At 38.4% G+C, this 13,509-nt stretch overlaps 1 protein-coding gene across 2 annotated transcripts in view; it reads left to right on the top strand.

Moving 5' to 3' along the window:
- SLX4IP (SLX4 interacting protein) overlaps window positions 1–13,509 on the top strand; it is a 184,809-nt gene that overhangs the window by 17,212 nt on the left and 154,088 nt on the right. For both annotated transcript variants that reach the window (XM_023626118.2, XM_023626120.2), the window contains one exon: window positions 1,630–1,685. In XM_023626118.2, the coding sequence (XP_023481886.1) occupies window positions 1,659–1,685 (27 nt within the window). In that variant the 5' untranslated portion in view covers window positions 1,630–1,658. The remainder of the gene's footprint in view (window positions 1–1,629; window positions 1,686–13,509) is intronic.

Genomic DNA, 13,509 nt, shown 5'->3' with positions numbered 1-13,509 from the left:
CTCTCAGTTTTATTCCATTGATCTGTGTATCTATCCTTGTGCTAGTACCATACTGTTTGATTGCTGTAGTTTTGGAGTAAGCTTTCAAATGGGGAAATATGAGTCTTCCAAATTAGTTGTTCCTTTTCAAGATTGTTTTGGCTACCCCAGATCCCTTGTGTTTTTATATGTGTTTTATAATTTTAGGATAAGCTTGTCAATTTCTCTTAAGAAGTCAGCTGGGATTTTGATAGCGATTGTGTTAAATGTTTAGACCAATTTGGGGAGTATTGTGATCTTAACAGTATTAAACCTTCCAATCCATGAATATGGGATGTCAATCCCCTTACTTAAGTCTTTAATTTCTTTTCAATAATGGTTTGTGGTTGTCCTCTACAAGTCATTCTTTTGTTAAATCTTTTCATTAAGTATTCCTTTTAATGCTATTGTAAATGGAATTGTTTTCTTAATTTTATTTAAGGATTATTCATTGCTGGTATATAGAAATATAGTTGACTTTTTTGTATTGATTTTGTACCTTACAACCTCACCAAACTTGTTTATTAATTCTAATAGTATTTAAAAAAATATTTTTTAGGACTTTCTACATATAATAACATGCCATTTGTGAATGGAGATAGTTTTACCTCTTCCTTCTCAGTCTGGATGCCATTTATTTCTTTGTTTTGCCTAATTTCCCTGGCTAGACCTCTAATACAATGTTGAATAGAGGTGGCAAGAGCAGACATCACTGCCTTTTCCTCATCTTAGGGGAGAAGGCATTCAGTCTTTCACCATTAAGTATGATTTATCAGGTTGAGGATGTTTTCTTCTATTCGTAGTGTGTTGGATTTTTTTTTTACTCAAAAAAGAGTGTTAGGGGGCCAGCCCCATAGCCTAGTAGTGTTTAAGTTCAGCAGCCTGGGGTCAGTTCACAGGTGTGGAACCATACCACTTGTCGGCAGCCACACTGTGGCAGGCAACCTACATACGAAATAGAGGAAGATTGGCACAGATGTTAGCTCAGGGTGAATCTTCCTCAGCAAACAAACAAACAAAAAACAGGGTTGGGTTTAGCTAATTTTTAAATTTGAGATGATCATATTTTTTTTCTTTTATTCTATTAATATAATGTATTAGACTGATTATTTTTATATGTTAAACGAACCTTATATTCTTGGGATAAATCCAGCTTGATCATTATGTATAATCCTTTTGTGTGTTGCTAGAATTGGTTTGTAGTATTTTATTGAGGATTTTTGTGTCTTTATTCATAAGGGATATTGGTGTGTGGTTTTCATTTCTTGTGATGTCTTCGTTTCATATTGGTATCGGAATAATGCTGCCCTCTTAGAATGATTTGAGAAGTTTGTCTTATGCTTCTGTTTTTTTTAAAAGTTTGTGAAGGGTTGGTATTAATTCTTCTTTAAACATTTGGTAGAATACATCTGAGCCTGTGCTTTTCTCTGTGGGCAGTTTTTAAATTACTAATTCAATATAATTTCTTTTTGAGACCAGTTATAAGTGAACGTTCATCTTGCAAATACCTATTGATATTTGATTATTCATGTAAACTTCCTCCTGTATAATATCCAAATAGAAAGAGATTTTGATATACCTACTTATAACTCTTTTTTTCTTCTATTAAAGGTCTGTAATTACTCTGGAATCAGTGGGCCATGGCATCAAAGAAATTTGCTATTAAAGTAAGTAATGCTTAATAATCTTCTTTAAAATGGTTAATCACTTTTCAATATAACTGAGTTCTGTGTTGAAAAGTGAAGCTCTGACCTTTCCTTCTACTCTTTAAATTTGGGACTCTATTGAAAACTAAGTAGAAGATTGAAAATTTGCATGTTAGGAATGAGATGCGGGGGGAAATTAATAGTTTATATGGTTATGGGAATTTCTTGCTTAAAGTCTTTTGTAAGATGCCTTTTGGTCATAACTTGGTCCTTAATGTTAAAAATTATCCTTCACATTGCATATCCATGACATGATTTTTGATGACAAAGCAGGTAAAAATAAAGAAGCAGGGAGCAAATGCCGCACCTGGGTGAATACCAGGAGAGACTTCTCTTGGCTGGCTGCTCTCTTTTGTTTTCCTCTCGTAAGTGTCTCTTCTCTGTCCCTTTATGGCTGGGGCTGAGCGTAGAGGCATGAGAGGGTCATGTGTGGAGGGGTGGTGGGGAAGGATGGGGAAGAATTGATAAATAGTATAACGTTTTAGAGATGCCTTCATATATGTTTCCTATTCTTTAGGACATTTTGTCTGTGCTAGTGTTATTGAGTACAAATTCAAAATAGGCAAATTACGGCAGTTAACCAGATCAGATACTGTTTAATATTGTAGTTATATCTTATTTTTACCAAGTCAGTACTTATTTAGATTTATAAGATATTTATAAATTTCATTGCTTACAATTATTTCTTGCATCCCTGTGTTCTGTAGTATTTCTTTTTGTGAAAGATTGTAAGTGGTGAACTTTCACTATTTGTCTAAAACTGTATTTTTGTCTTACACTAGAAATTTATTTAGTTGGTTTTAGAATTCTAAGTTGAGCGTTATATTTCCTCAGCACTGTAAAGATATTTTTCCATTGTCTTCTAGAATCTGTTATTGCAACTGAGAAATGTTTTAGTTATCGATTGGTATTTAAAAACCACTTTAAAACTTAGTGGCTTAGAACACATGCCATTTTCTTCTCTCTCGTGATTCTGTAGGTTGCCTGGTATCAGTGGGGTAGTTTCTCCTGTTGATAATGGCAGGGGCTGCAATTATCTTGGGATTCAATTCGACTGCAACATAAGAGGTGCCATACTCACATGGCTATCAGTTGATACTGGCTGTGTTTGGGATCTTTCCGGGGGCTGTTAATTGTTACCTTTCAGTTCTTGTTTACGTGGCTACTCTGTGTGGCTTGGGCTTCTCCTAGCATGGTGGCTGAGTTTTGAGGGATGGTATCCCAGAGCAAGAGGTGCAGGAAGAAAGAAGTGTCATTTGCCAGTTTTTTGAAGGCTTGGGCTCAGAAGTCTCAGATGCCACTTCCACTGCGTTCTATTGGTCAGAGCACTCAAAGGACCAGCCCTAGGAAGCTGCAGCTCTTCATGTGAGAAGCAGCGTGTGCTCACAGGAAAGGGGAGAATTGTGGGGTATATCTATGGAGACTGGTCACCACAGAACATTGCTGTCAGCCTCATTGCAATTCTTTTCTTGGTTATCAGATTTTCCCTCTAATTGCTCTTAAGATTTTGTTTTTGTCTTTGATGTTCTGCAATTTCCCTATGAAGTCTCTAGCTATAGACTTGTTTTTATTTATCTTGCTTGGGATGCAATGTACATCTTCATTTGAAAGATTCAGGTTCTTCATCACTTCTGGAAAATCTTGACCATTTTTTCTTCAGGTACTGCTCTTTATTCTCTCTGTCTGGAACTCATATATGGAGTTTGTTGGATTGTCTCATATAATAGTTTATGTGCTGGAGGGGTGATATTAACTTGTCCAAGACCGAGCCCTTGCAGGCTGTCTGCTCAGAAGAGGACTGGGTCTCTTGCAAAGCTTTGGCAAAACTGGGTATGGCCCTGTAGGGCAGACAGTCTTGGTCACTGCAAAGCTTGGACCCCAGAAAGCTAATTATGCCGGAGATGCATCTATTGATTTCCAGGCCAAACATACTGATGTGACAGATTCTGCTACCATATTGCCCCATCTCACAGCCATACCAGCAAGGCTTGGAACCTAGCTCCCAGATCATGCCAGGCAGGGAAGTTACCCCAATCGTGAGTATCAAGCTAGCAGGTTAGGGATAGAGACAGGGTTCTGACACATTATATGGAAGATTCTACCCATCATGTTGTGATTGTATCCCTGCCTCTGATCACACAGGCAAGGGGCCAGTGCTTCCATAGTCATGTAGCTTAAAAGCCCCACAACCCAAGCAGTGGGATCCCATTCTGAACATCTGACTTCCTGCCCTGCTAGACTGCTGTGCACTGCCCTAGAGTGTCATGGGCAACAGGGCATGTGCACTCTTGCTACTGATGGTGTCACCACATGCCTTCTCTGATGAACGCTGCTCCAGCAGGTGTGTATGAGTGCTCCTCAGTCATTTGCCTTTTCCTGTTTCTCTTCTCTTTGTGTGTCTTTCTTGCATTCAGAGTGCTTTTTAGCAGACCTCTTCCAGTTCCTTGAAATCTTCTCATCTGTATTTAATCTGCTGTTTGATCTGTATTTAATCTACTCTTTAACTTGTTTATTTTTAGTGACTGTATTTTTTTATTTGAGAATTTGGGTGTGGTTATTTTTTTAAAATTCAAATTCTACCAGTTTTTTTTAATATTCTTATACTTTTTTCAATATGTTTCCATAGCATCCTTTTATCTCCTTAATTTTAAAGAAATTTATTTCATAGTCTCTCTCTCTCTTTTTTTTTTTTTTGAGGAAGATTAGCCCTGAGCTAACATCTGCCTCCAATACTCCTCTTTTTGCTGAGGAAGACTGGTCCTGAGCTAACATCTGTGCCCATCTTCCTCCACTTTATATGTGGGACACCTGCCACAGCATGGCTTAACAAGTGGTGTGTAGATCTGCACCCAGGATCCAAACCGGCAAACCCCGGGCCACCGAAGCGGACTGTGCGAATTTAACTGCTGTACCACCAGGCCGGCCCCTCATAGTCTCTTTTAGATTGTTCTATTATTTCCACTATTATTTACTAAGTCTGGAATAAATTGCTCATTGAAATTGCTGGATTATGTGTGTGACTTTTAATTGTGTGCTCATTTTCAGTCACATCCTTCACACACATATGCATGCATGCGCGCACGCACACACACACACACGGGTGGAAAGACATGCGAGCCCTGCAGAGCAGTTGAGCAGTTTCAGCTTTACTTATGCTGGAGCCATTGGCATTTCAATGGTTTTGGACCAGGTGTTATATTAATTTCGTGGCTTGGGATTCCACCACCTTGTGGGTAGTGTAACTTTGCAACCCGTAACAGAGTCTTGCACAGAGTCAGTGTTTTTAGTATTTTTCTTGCTGTTCTCCCTCTCCCTACCCCCCATGGCCCTGGATGGATGGCAGGCTTTCATGTTGCTTCCCTTGGTCAGTGAGCAGAGAATCTTTAGTTGCATTTTCATGAAGGCTACAGTTTCTCAAGAGAATGAAGGGAAAAGCTCTATTGAATAATTCCTGTTCCAAGAAATTGTGGACAAACTTACCCATGTGAACCAGAGAGTATCATATGAGGATATCTATAAATCAAGTACTAATTTATGTGTTGGGCATTGTACAAAGAAGTGAAAGTTGAAGTTCTTCATAACCCTGGGCTTAACTGAACTGAACTGAGTTCATTCCCAACTCACCTTTCACTTCTCCCCGTTTGGGGCTTTAGAATACCAGCTCTCAGTATCTTGGTTCCCAAATATTCTGACTGCCAGGCTTGAACCTTCCAAAGGGGTGATTATTTTTTTTCTAGCTTTATTGAGATATAATTGACATATAACGTGGCACATGCCTAACCCTAACCCTAACCCTATTTATTGTACAAGGTGTACAATATTATGATTTGATAAATGTATATATAATGAAATGTTTACCAAATAAAGTTAATTAACACATCATTCACCTCATGTAACTACTATTTTGCTGTTATGGTGAGAACATTAAAGCTGTACTCTCATAGCAACTTTTAAGTATACAATACAATATTGTTAACTATAGTCACCATGCTGTAAGTTAGATCCCCGGAATGTATTCATCTTATAACTGGAAGTTTCTACCCTTTAACCAACATCTCCCCATTTCCTCCACTGCTCAGCCCCTGGCAACCACTATTCTACCCTCTGTTTCTATGAGTTTGATATTTTTAGATTCCATATGTATGTGAGATCAGACAATATTTGTCTTTCTCTGACTTATTTCACTTAGCATAGTACCCTCAAAGTCTATCCATGTTGTTGCAAATGTCAGGATTTCCCTCTTTTTTATGGTTGAATAGTATTCCATTGTGTATATATACCATATTTTTTTAATCCATTTATCTGTCGATGGACGCTTAGGTTGTTTCCGTATCTGGGCTATTGTGAATAATGCTGCAATGAACATTGGGGTGCAAATATCTCTTTGAGATAGCGATTTCATCTCCTTTGTGTATATACCAAGAAGTGAGATTGCTGGATCATATGATAGTTCTAATTTTAAGTTTTTGAGGAACCTCCATACTGTTTTCCATAGTGGCTGTACCAATTTACATTCCTTCCTACCATGCACCAACTGGGGTTCCCTTTTCTTCATATCCACACCAGTATTTGTTATCTCTTGTCTTTTTGATAATAGCCATTCTAACAGGTGTGAGGTGATATCGCATTGTGGTTTTGATTTCCATTTCCAAAGGAGCTTCTTAAGGTAGAAGCTTAATTCATTGATTTTGAGCCTTTCTTTTTTTCTAACATATGCACTTAAAGCTGTAAATTTCTCTCTCTTTAGTCATTTCCTACTTTAATTGTATCCCTCTTGTTTTGATAAAGATGCAGTTCAAGGACGGATTTTGTTTTTCAAATAAAAATATTTTCTAATTTTCATTGTGATTTCATTTTTGATCAATGGGTTATTTAAATGTATATTATATAGTTTCCAAGTATTTGGGAATTTTCTAATAATCATTTTGTTATTGGTGTTTAGCATAATTCCTCTATTTTGGTAAATGTTCCATAAGCACTTGAAAAATGTGGTGATTGTCAGGTGATTGAACTGTATATGTCGCTTAGGTCAGGCTTGTTAATTGTGTTGTAAAAATCTGCTATGTATTTACTGATATTTTTGTTCACTTGTTCTGTCAAGAGAAGTATAAGCTCCAACTATGGTTTTAGATTTGCATTTTCCCTTTTAGTGATAATTGCTTTGTATACCTTGAGCCTATATTAATACTGTGTACAAATTTATGACTGTTCTATCTTTCTTTAATTGAATCTTTAATCATTATGAAATGTCTCTTTTTATCTCTAAAGTCCACTTGTCTGCTGTTAGTAGGGCCTGTATGTGGATCCCCCAACCAGATATCTGAGTCCCCACTGGATTCCTACACCCCAGCAGTCAGTAAGTCCCAGTAATGTATACAAAGTTTCCAATCAGCATTTTATTGTCTGCTCTTAATTATGAACAGAGAAAAGATTCTTACTTTACAGAAAACTTGAGAGAGAACCAGAGAACAGAGAAAGAGAGAAAAACGTGAATGAACAAACTTGGGAGGGTGAGAGAGATTCTAGGGAGCAAAAGAAGACTTTTAAAACACTGTAATTAGTGTCCTCAGAGCAATAAAGAGAGCTATTATAACCATGTAACAAGAACCAGTATTTTATAAACAAGGGAAATTCCTAAGAATAGCAAAGAGCCTTTGTAAATTAAAAATAAAATAGAAATAAAAATTTAGTAAAGTATGCGAAGAAAGTTGAGGACTACTGCCCAGAAAGTAGAATGAAAAGATCATAGATAAAAAATGGGGAGAAATCATAAGAAAATTAGAAGTTCAATCTTGATATGAAAAATTGGAGCTCTAGAAAGGAAAATCAATAAAATGATAGGAAAATTATGAAGGAAATAATAGAATAAAATTTACTAGAAATGAAGGGCACAGAGTTCCTATTTCAAAGTTGCTATGCGTGGATACCCAAAAAAGTCAATGAAAAAGTGTTGTACCAGGGCACATCATCCTAAAATTTCAGAACACGGGGAATACAGAGAAGATCCTAAAAGAAAAGCAGATCACATAGAGAGGATCAGACTCGAAACAGCCTTCTCAACAGCAATAGCTGGGGTAGTGGAACAGTTCTCTCAATATTCTAAGGATGATGGTTTCCTACTCCTAACTACCTTCACAGCCAATTTTCAGTCACATGTTAAGGTAGAATAGAGACATTTTCAGAGGGGTAAAGTCTAAAAAAAATTTCTTTCTAATGTACTCTATTTTAGGAAGGATATGGTTTTCCAAAACAAGGAGGTAAACACAGAACCAGTGAGATACGGGATCCAGGAAATAGGCAGTCCAACAGGTGAGGGCCTACACAAATCCTGTGATAATCAACTAAGTATCCTGCCTAGAAAAGAACCAGTTTGATTGGAACAGGACAGAGGGTTCCACGAAAGATGTCTGCAACAAAAAATGAATAAAATACTTCATGTATTTAAATGTACTAAAGGAGTTTTTTTAGGTCTGTCAGTGGGAATGATTTAGTGATAGGAATATGGGAAACTAAACAAAAGAAAAATGCAGCTCTTAACTCTAGGTAAACAAAAGATTGGGTGAGATAGGAAAGTAAGTGTGGTATACTACATGGCTCAGCTTTGAACAAAGGGTACATTTTGCCACCGGTCAACAGAAGGTTGACATAAGGGAAGCCATATTGTAAAAAAGAAACCATATGGTAACTTTGAATGACCTCTGATTAACCCAGACATGCTCTGTAGATGTTATGGACCCTCCCAGCTGCTATAAGTTGATAAGTTTGTTCTTTTGAGTTCCTTAGGAATGTGATGACCCCCAGGCAGAGAATCTATGCTGATGGCCATCATCAGTGATAACTGAAAGATCAGGGTATAGGCTGTTGCTCAGGTCTCTGATGCATATCCAGTAAAACAAGACTATCAGGAACTGAGACCAGATGTCTGCCCCCACCTGGAAATCAGATGGAGGCCCCACTGGAATTAGGTCTGTTTTTCAGGGACTCTTAAAATTTGGGTTGTCTATATGTCTTACCCTTCTGGTAAGCCAGGAACAAGAGAATATTTCCAAATGAGTGTTAAACAGTTTCATTCCTTTAACCCAGATCTGTGCTTCAATTCAGCAGGATAAGTAGCTAGATTGGTTGTTGCCCCAAATCCCTCAAGAATGAGGAATGACTAAAGAATAGGGGGGATTGAAACTGGCAAATGGCCATTGATGATTGTGTCTAGGTACTAAAATTTTTTTCCTTTTTGCAATTACTGATTACAGCTTTTAGTTGTTTAACCCACCCATTGTTAACTGTGCTATTTAGGCAATATGCTATCTGACTCCCTCTAGGCTCCTATAGATAACATCTCCCTGGAGCCTGGGTCACCCTGGTAATGAGTATGTGAGCTGTTTTTTGGGAATTAGAACTCCTTGACCACTTCAGATGGGTTGAGACCCCCCAACTCATCAACTGGGCCTGCATAGATGTCCGATAGGCAACCTTTTGATGTCAAGAGGCTAAAAATTCCACCCTCAGATCATGCTAACTCCACCATTTTGTGAACCTGGGTCCTGTGAAGAGGCGTGGAGTCTGACTACGCTTGCGCAGATCATCGATCACCTCTCCTCTCCTCGCTTCCATTCGTCTACCTCCACATTTCAGACCACCTTGCCCCCATCCCATAAATATCCCTGAATCCCTATTTTCGGGGAAGCAAATGTGAGGCTCGTGCTCTTGCTTCCTTGCATGGCTGCCTTGTGAGTAAATTCTCTCTCTGCTGTAATTTTGTCTACTTGGTCTTTGGCTTTCTGGGCAGAGGGCAAAAACGAACCTGGTTCAGTAACAATTTCTTATATTGTGAACTGTAAATTTTGGAAGTCTGGGGAAGGAGACGTGTGGGAGGATGGGTTGTAAGGATTGTCCTCATCTTCAATAGAAAGTATGTAAAACTGAAATAATAATAAATTGTAGTACAAACATAGTATTTAGCAAAATGATGGTAAATAACCAGATCAAATAGCTAAAGTTTTCAGTGTGGTTGCTCCTGGTGAATGAGAGTTGGGGTGGGGGTGGTGGCAGGATGGGGCAGAAGAGGCCTGTTTTTGATGTCGTTTTAATCGTGTATATGCATTACTATGATAAAAAATTAAATTAATGAATAAAATTTAAAAGGAATTAACTTAGGCACATTCTCATATAGATGCATTTACTTTTGACTAACTGGATTAAAAAATACTCGGATAGGGCATGGTTTCCAAAGTAACAGAAGACCAGATGAACTCTAGTTTGCCACTTGCATCTCATTGTTTATTCTGAGACTTTACCCTGAATGGTATTAATTATCAATGCAAACAGCTACTTCTTCAAATGAAAAAAGGTCTTCTGACCTTCCTGCATATCAGAGGGCTTTTTGTTTTTTTTCTTTTAAACTGCTGTGTCCCTGTTCTTGAACTCTTTGTTATAACTGCCTTCTAGGCCAGAATTCCAGGAAATGGCTGCAGTGGATGAGAGGAGAGTCCTTGGAACCACAGCTTTCAGGGTCTCTCAACTTCTGGGCAACTGCAGCTTGTGGCTGGGAGATATGTCCTATAGTTCGTTCGGTGCCTCCTTTCTCCGTTGAAAGTAGTAGTGGCAGCAGATGCATGTCTCTCCAAGGCTCCTTAGTGATCTTAATTCTAGCTCTGCACCCACCTCAGTATTTTAGAACTTCCAAAATTATAAGTTCTTTAGGGGCCAGGGGTCAGCTAATTACATCCCTCAGACTAGGTGCTTGTTTTTGTGAATGAAGTTTTATTGGAAGACAGCCACTCCCATTTGATTACATATTGTCTCTGGCTGCTTTTATGCTACAATGGCAGAATTGAATAGTTGCAACAAAGACCTTATTGCCTGCAAAGTGCGAAATATGTATATACCAAATATATATATTTATGTATAATATATAGATAAGCCAATTTAGGTATATAAAGCTTATCTCAATCCCTACTGGCCACTTTTCAAGTGCTGGGTAGGCACAGATGGCTAGCAGCAGCTGAACTGGACAACACAGGTCTAAATCAGTGCAGCCTTCTGTACTCTTACCTTCTTGCACCTGTCAGAGTAAGCTTTCAATGAAGTTACCTTGGGTTAAACTGGCTGCAAGGGCAGGGTAAATTAGCAAGGTCAAGGTAAAGCCATTTCCTTTGCAAGTGGAAGCAAGAAACAGACAGGGATATGTAATGTATTAAATCATGCACTTTCATCCATTAAAACACAAAGCTTTATAGTAAAGAGAAAAAAATTGTTGAATAATAAATTATCTTTAAAAGTGTCAAATCAATATGCATAGTGTCTACCTCTGAAAAGTTTATAAGTCCATCTCCTGCTTTAGAGGTGTTTTAAAAACTATGTAATGTTTCCAGGTCTCAGTCCCAATAATAATTACGTTTTAGAAAAATTTTAAATTTTCAACTTGGCTTCCAGCGAAACATACCATGAAAGGTTCCCACCTCATTGTCTGTCTCTGTTTGTAGATCGTTTCCTCTGCTTCCTGCATCTGTGTTTTTGGATTAGTTAGGTATTACACCAAAGTCTTAGAATTCTTTTGGCTACAAAGCCTGCTCTGCTGCTTCCCCTCCCCACAGCCCACTTTATTGTGGGTGGGAAAACTTTTGTTGGGAGGGCTTGATTAATTAGAAGGGATGCCTGGCTTCCCTGGCGATGGCAGCCTGGGAAGATTACAGAGCCTGGCTTAGTGACAGGCCAATCTGTATTTAAGGAAAAACTCGGACCAGCCAGATTTCCCTGGAATGTGGATCTGGCTTTGTCTTCTTCCACAGGGAATGTGTAATGACTCCCTCCTCCTCCTTCCTACCCGCTCCAGGAGACATAAAGCTTTTACTTTTGCTCTTGATAGTTGTCCTCTTTTTATTCTAGGGAGGTGGGGGACCTGGGCTTTTGGGGTAGGAAGACTGAGTCACTTTCTAAGTCTAAAATAATAGGCTTATGATTTTGTTAAGGTTAACTAGGAGAGGAGAGGTTTCACTTTTTTATTTTAACCCCCCAGCATCTTTACTATCTATGTTTTTCTTTCCACTCCTTTGTAGCAATTGCAGTTTTATGTTCTGCTCTGAATTTCAGTTAACCTTAGTCTCTGCATTCCTTAGAACAACCACAAAAAGAGAAATCTGCCCAAGAATTGACAGTAATTTCCCCTTTATAGTAGAAATACAAGTAAAGAGCAAGGCTTTGAACTTTCAGAGAAAGAAAGTTGAATAGCAAATAGGCTTTTGTCTTGCTGGTTTGCCTCGGTGAATAACTTAAATTCTGTGTCCTAGGCTTTTCAGTTACCTACTGGGGAATGTGGTACTGACTTTGTCATCAGTGCCCATTTGAAAACACAGCCATGTGTCGCTTCACAGCGGTGATATGTCCTGAGAAATGTGTTGTTAGGCGATTTTGTCCTTGTGTGAACATCATAGAGTTCACACCTACTACACACCTAGGCTTTATGGTACTGATCTTACGGGACTGCTGTCATCGTGTATACAGCCTGCCATTGACTGAAATGTCGTTATTCGACACCTGACTGTAGGTGCATAGGTTTTTGTGTATTACATTGAAGAAAAGATTTATGCAAATATTTTCATATAGGTTGAATTCTAGGTAATAACTTTCTATTAAATTTTAAGAAAATAAAACTGAAGTGTCCTAAATCACGAAAGGTTTAAATGGTTACATTCTTTACCAGAGATAAATTTGAATGAGGAGTTTGGACCCTTTATCCCTGAGAATGTTTTTACAAAGGCATTTATCTTTGTGAAACTTTTTATGGTGAAAGAAGTACCTCTGTATTTCTTCTCCTGGTACTTAAACTCTTCATCTTCCTGTGTCTTCTTAACTCTGTCTCTTCCTTGGGCAAGGTTTAAGTTTTAAAGACGGAGGATCAATAAGAGTTTGCCTAGTGGTGGAGGACATACTCACACTAAGGTAGGCCGCTGTTTTCCCCCATTGAGTATCATCTGTTCTGTTACATTGCCCATGCTGGAAACGGTTCAACTAAGTGTGTGCTGATAACTCGATAGAATCGAAATAAAAGTCATTAACAGTTCACCAACAGTCACTCAATTAATTTTGCCTCAGGCTTAAAGCATTTAGATACCTTTCACTGGATAGGGCGTCTGCTCTGAGTGTTGATGACTTTGAAACAAAGTTCTTGTTGGACTTGAAATGAAACTTCCCTTTCCAAGTGTTCTCTCTCCCTCTCTGGCCAGACACCCAATTTTCCGGGCAGTATTTTCCCAGTCGTTTCCCATGTGTGTAAGCTCATCTGTTCTTGTTTTGGACGATTAGAAAGTGTTTAAACACAGCCCTGGCTTCCCATCCTCTTCTCAGTTTCAACTTTCCACCTGCCTCCATGATGTCTCTGTCTAAATTGATCCCTAAAACCTCAAACTAAGAATTCAGTTTGTCATAGTTTTCTTCTAAACCGGCTTTTGCTTTGAATGTTCCTGGTGCTGCCATCACCCATCCTGGGCCTGCCAAATTATGATATGATAAATTATGATATTATGATATCTCCTTGTCCTGTATTCATAATCAGCTATTTAGGCATCCACCTTCCGCAGAGTACCTACTTCTCTCTTCTTTTCTTACAAAGTCAGCCTTTATTATCCTTGTCGTTTGTGTTTCTGCATTAATCTCTGAACAATCTCAATGTCTTTCTTGTCCTGCCATTCCAGCTCATCCAGACAAGTGCCAGGATAATGTTTTCTTAACACTGTTTTCATCGTATTACTTCCTTGCTTAGGTGATCAGAGTAGTTCCTTTTGTTTAA

The sequence above is a fragment of the Equus caballus genome, chromosome 22 (genome assembly GCF_041296265.1).
Source record: "Equus caballus isolate H_3958 breed thoroughbred chromosome 22, TB-T2T, whole genome shotgun sequence".
Classification (NCBI taxonomy): domain Eukaryota; kingdom Metazoa; phylum Chordata; class Mammalia; order Perissodactyla; family Equidae; genus Equus; species Equus caballus.
Note: the sequence above shows the minus strand (reverse complement) of the source record. Positions and strands in the feature narration are given on the sequence as shown.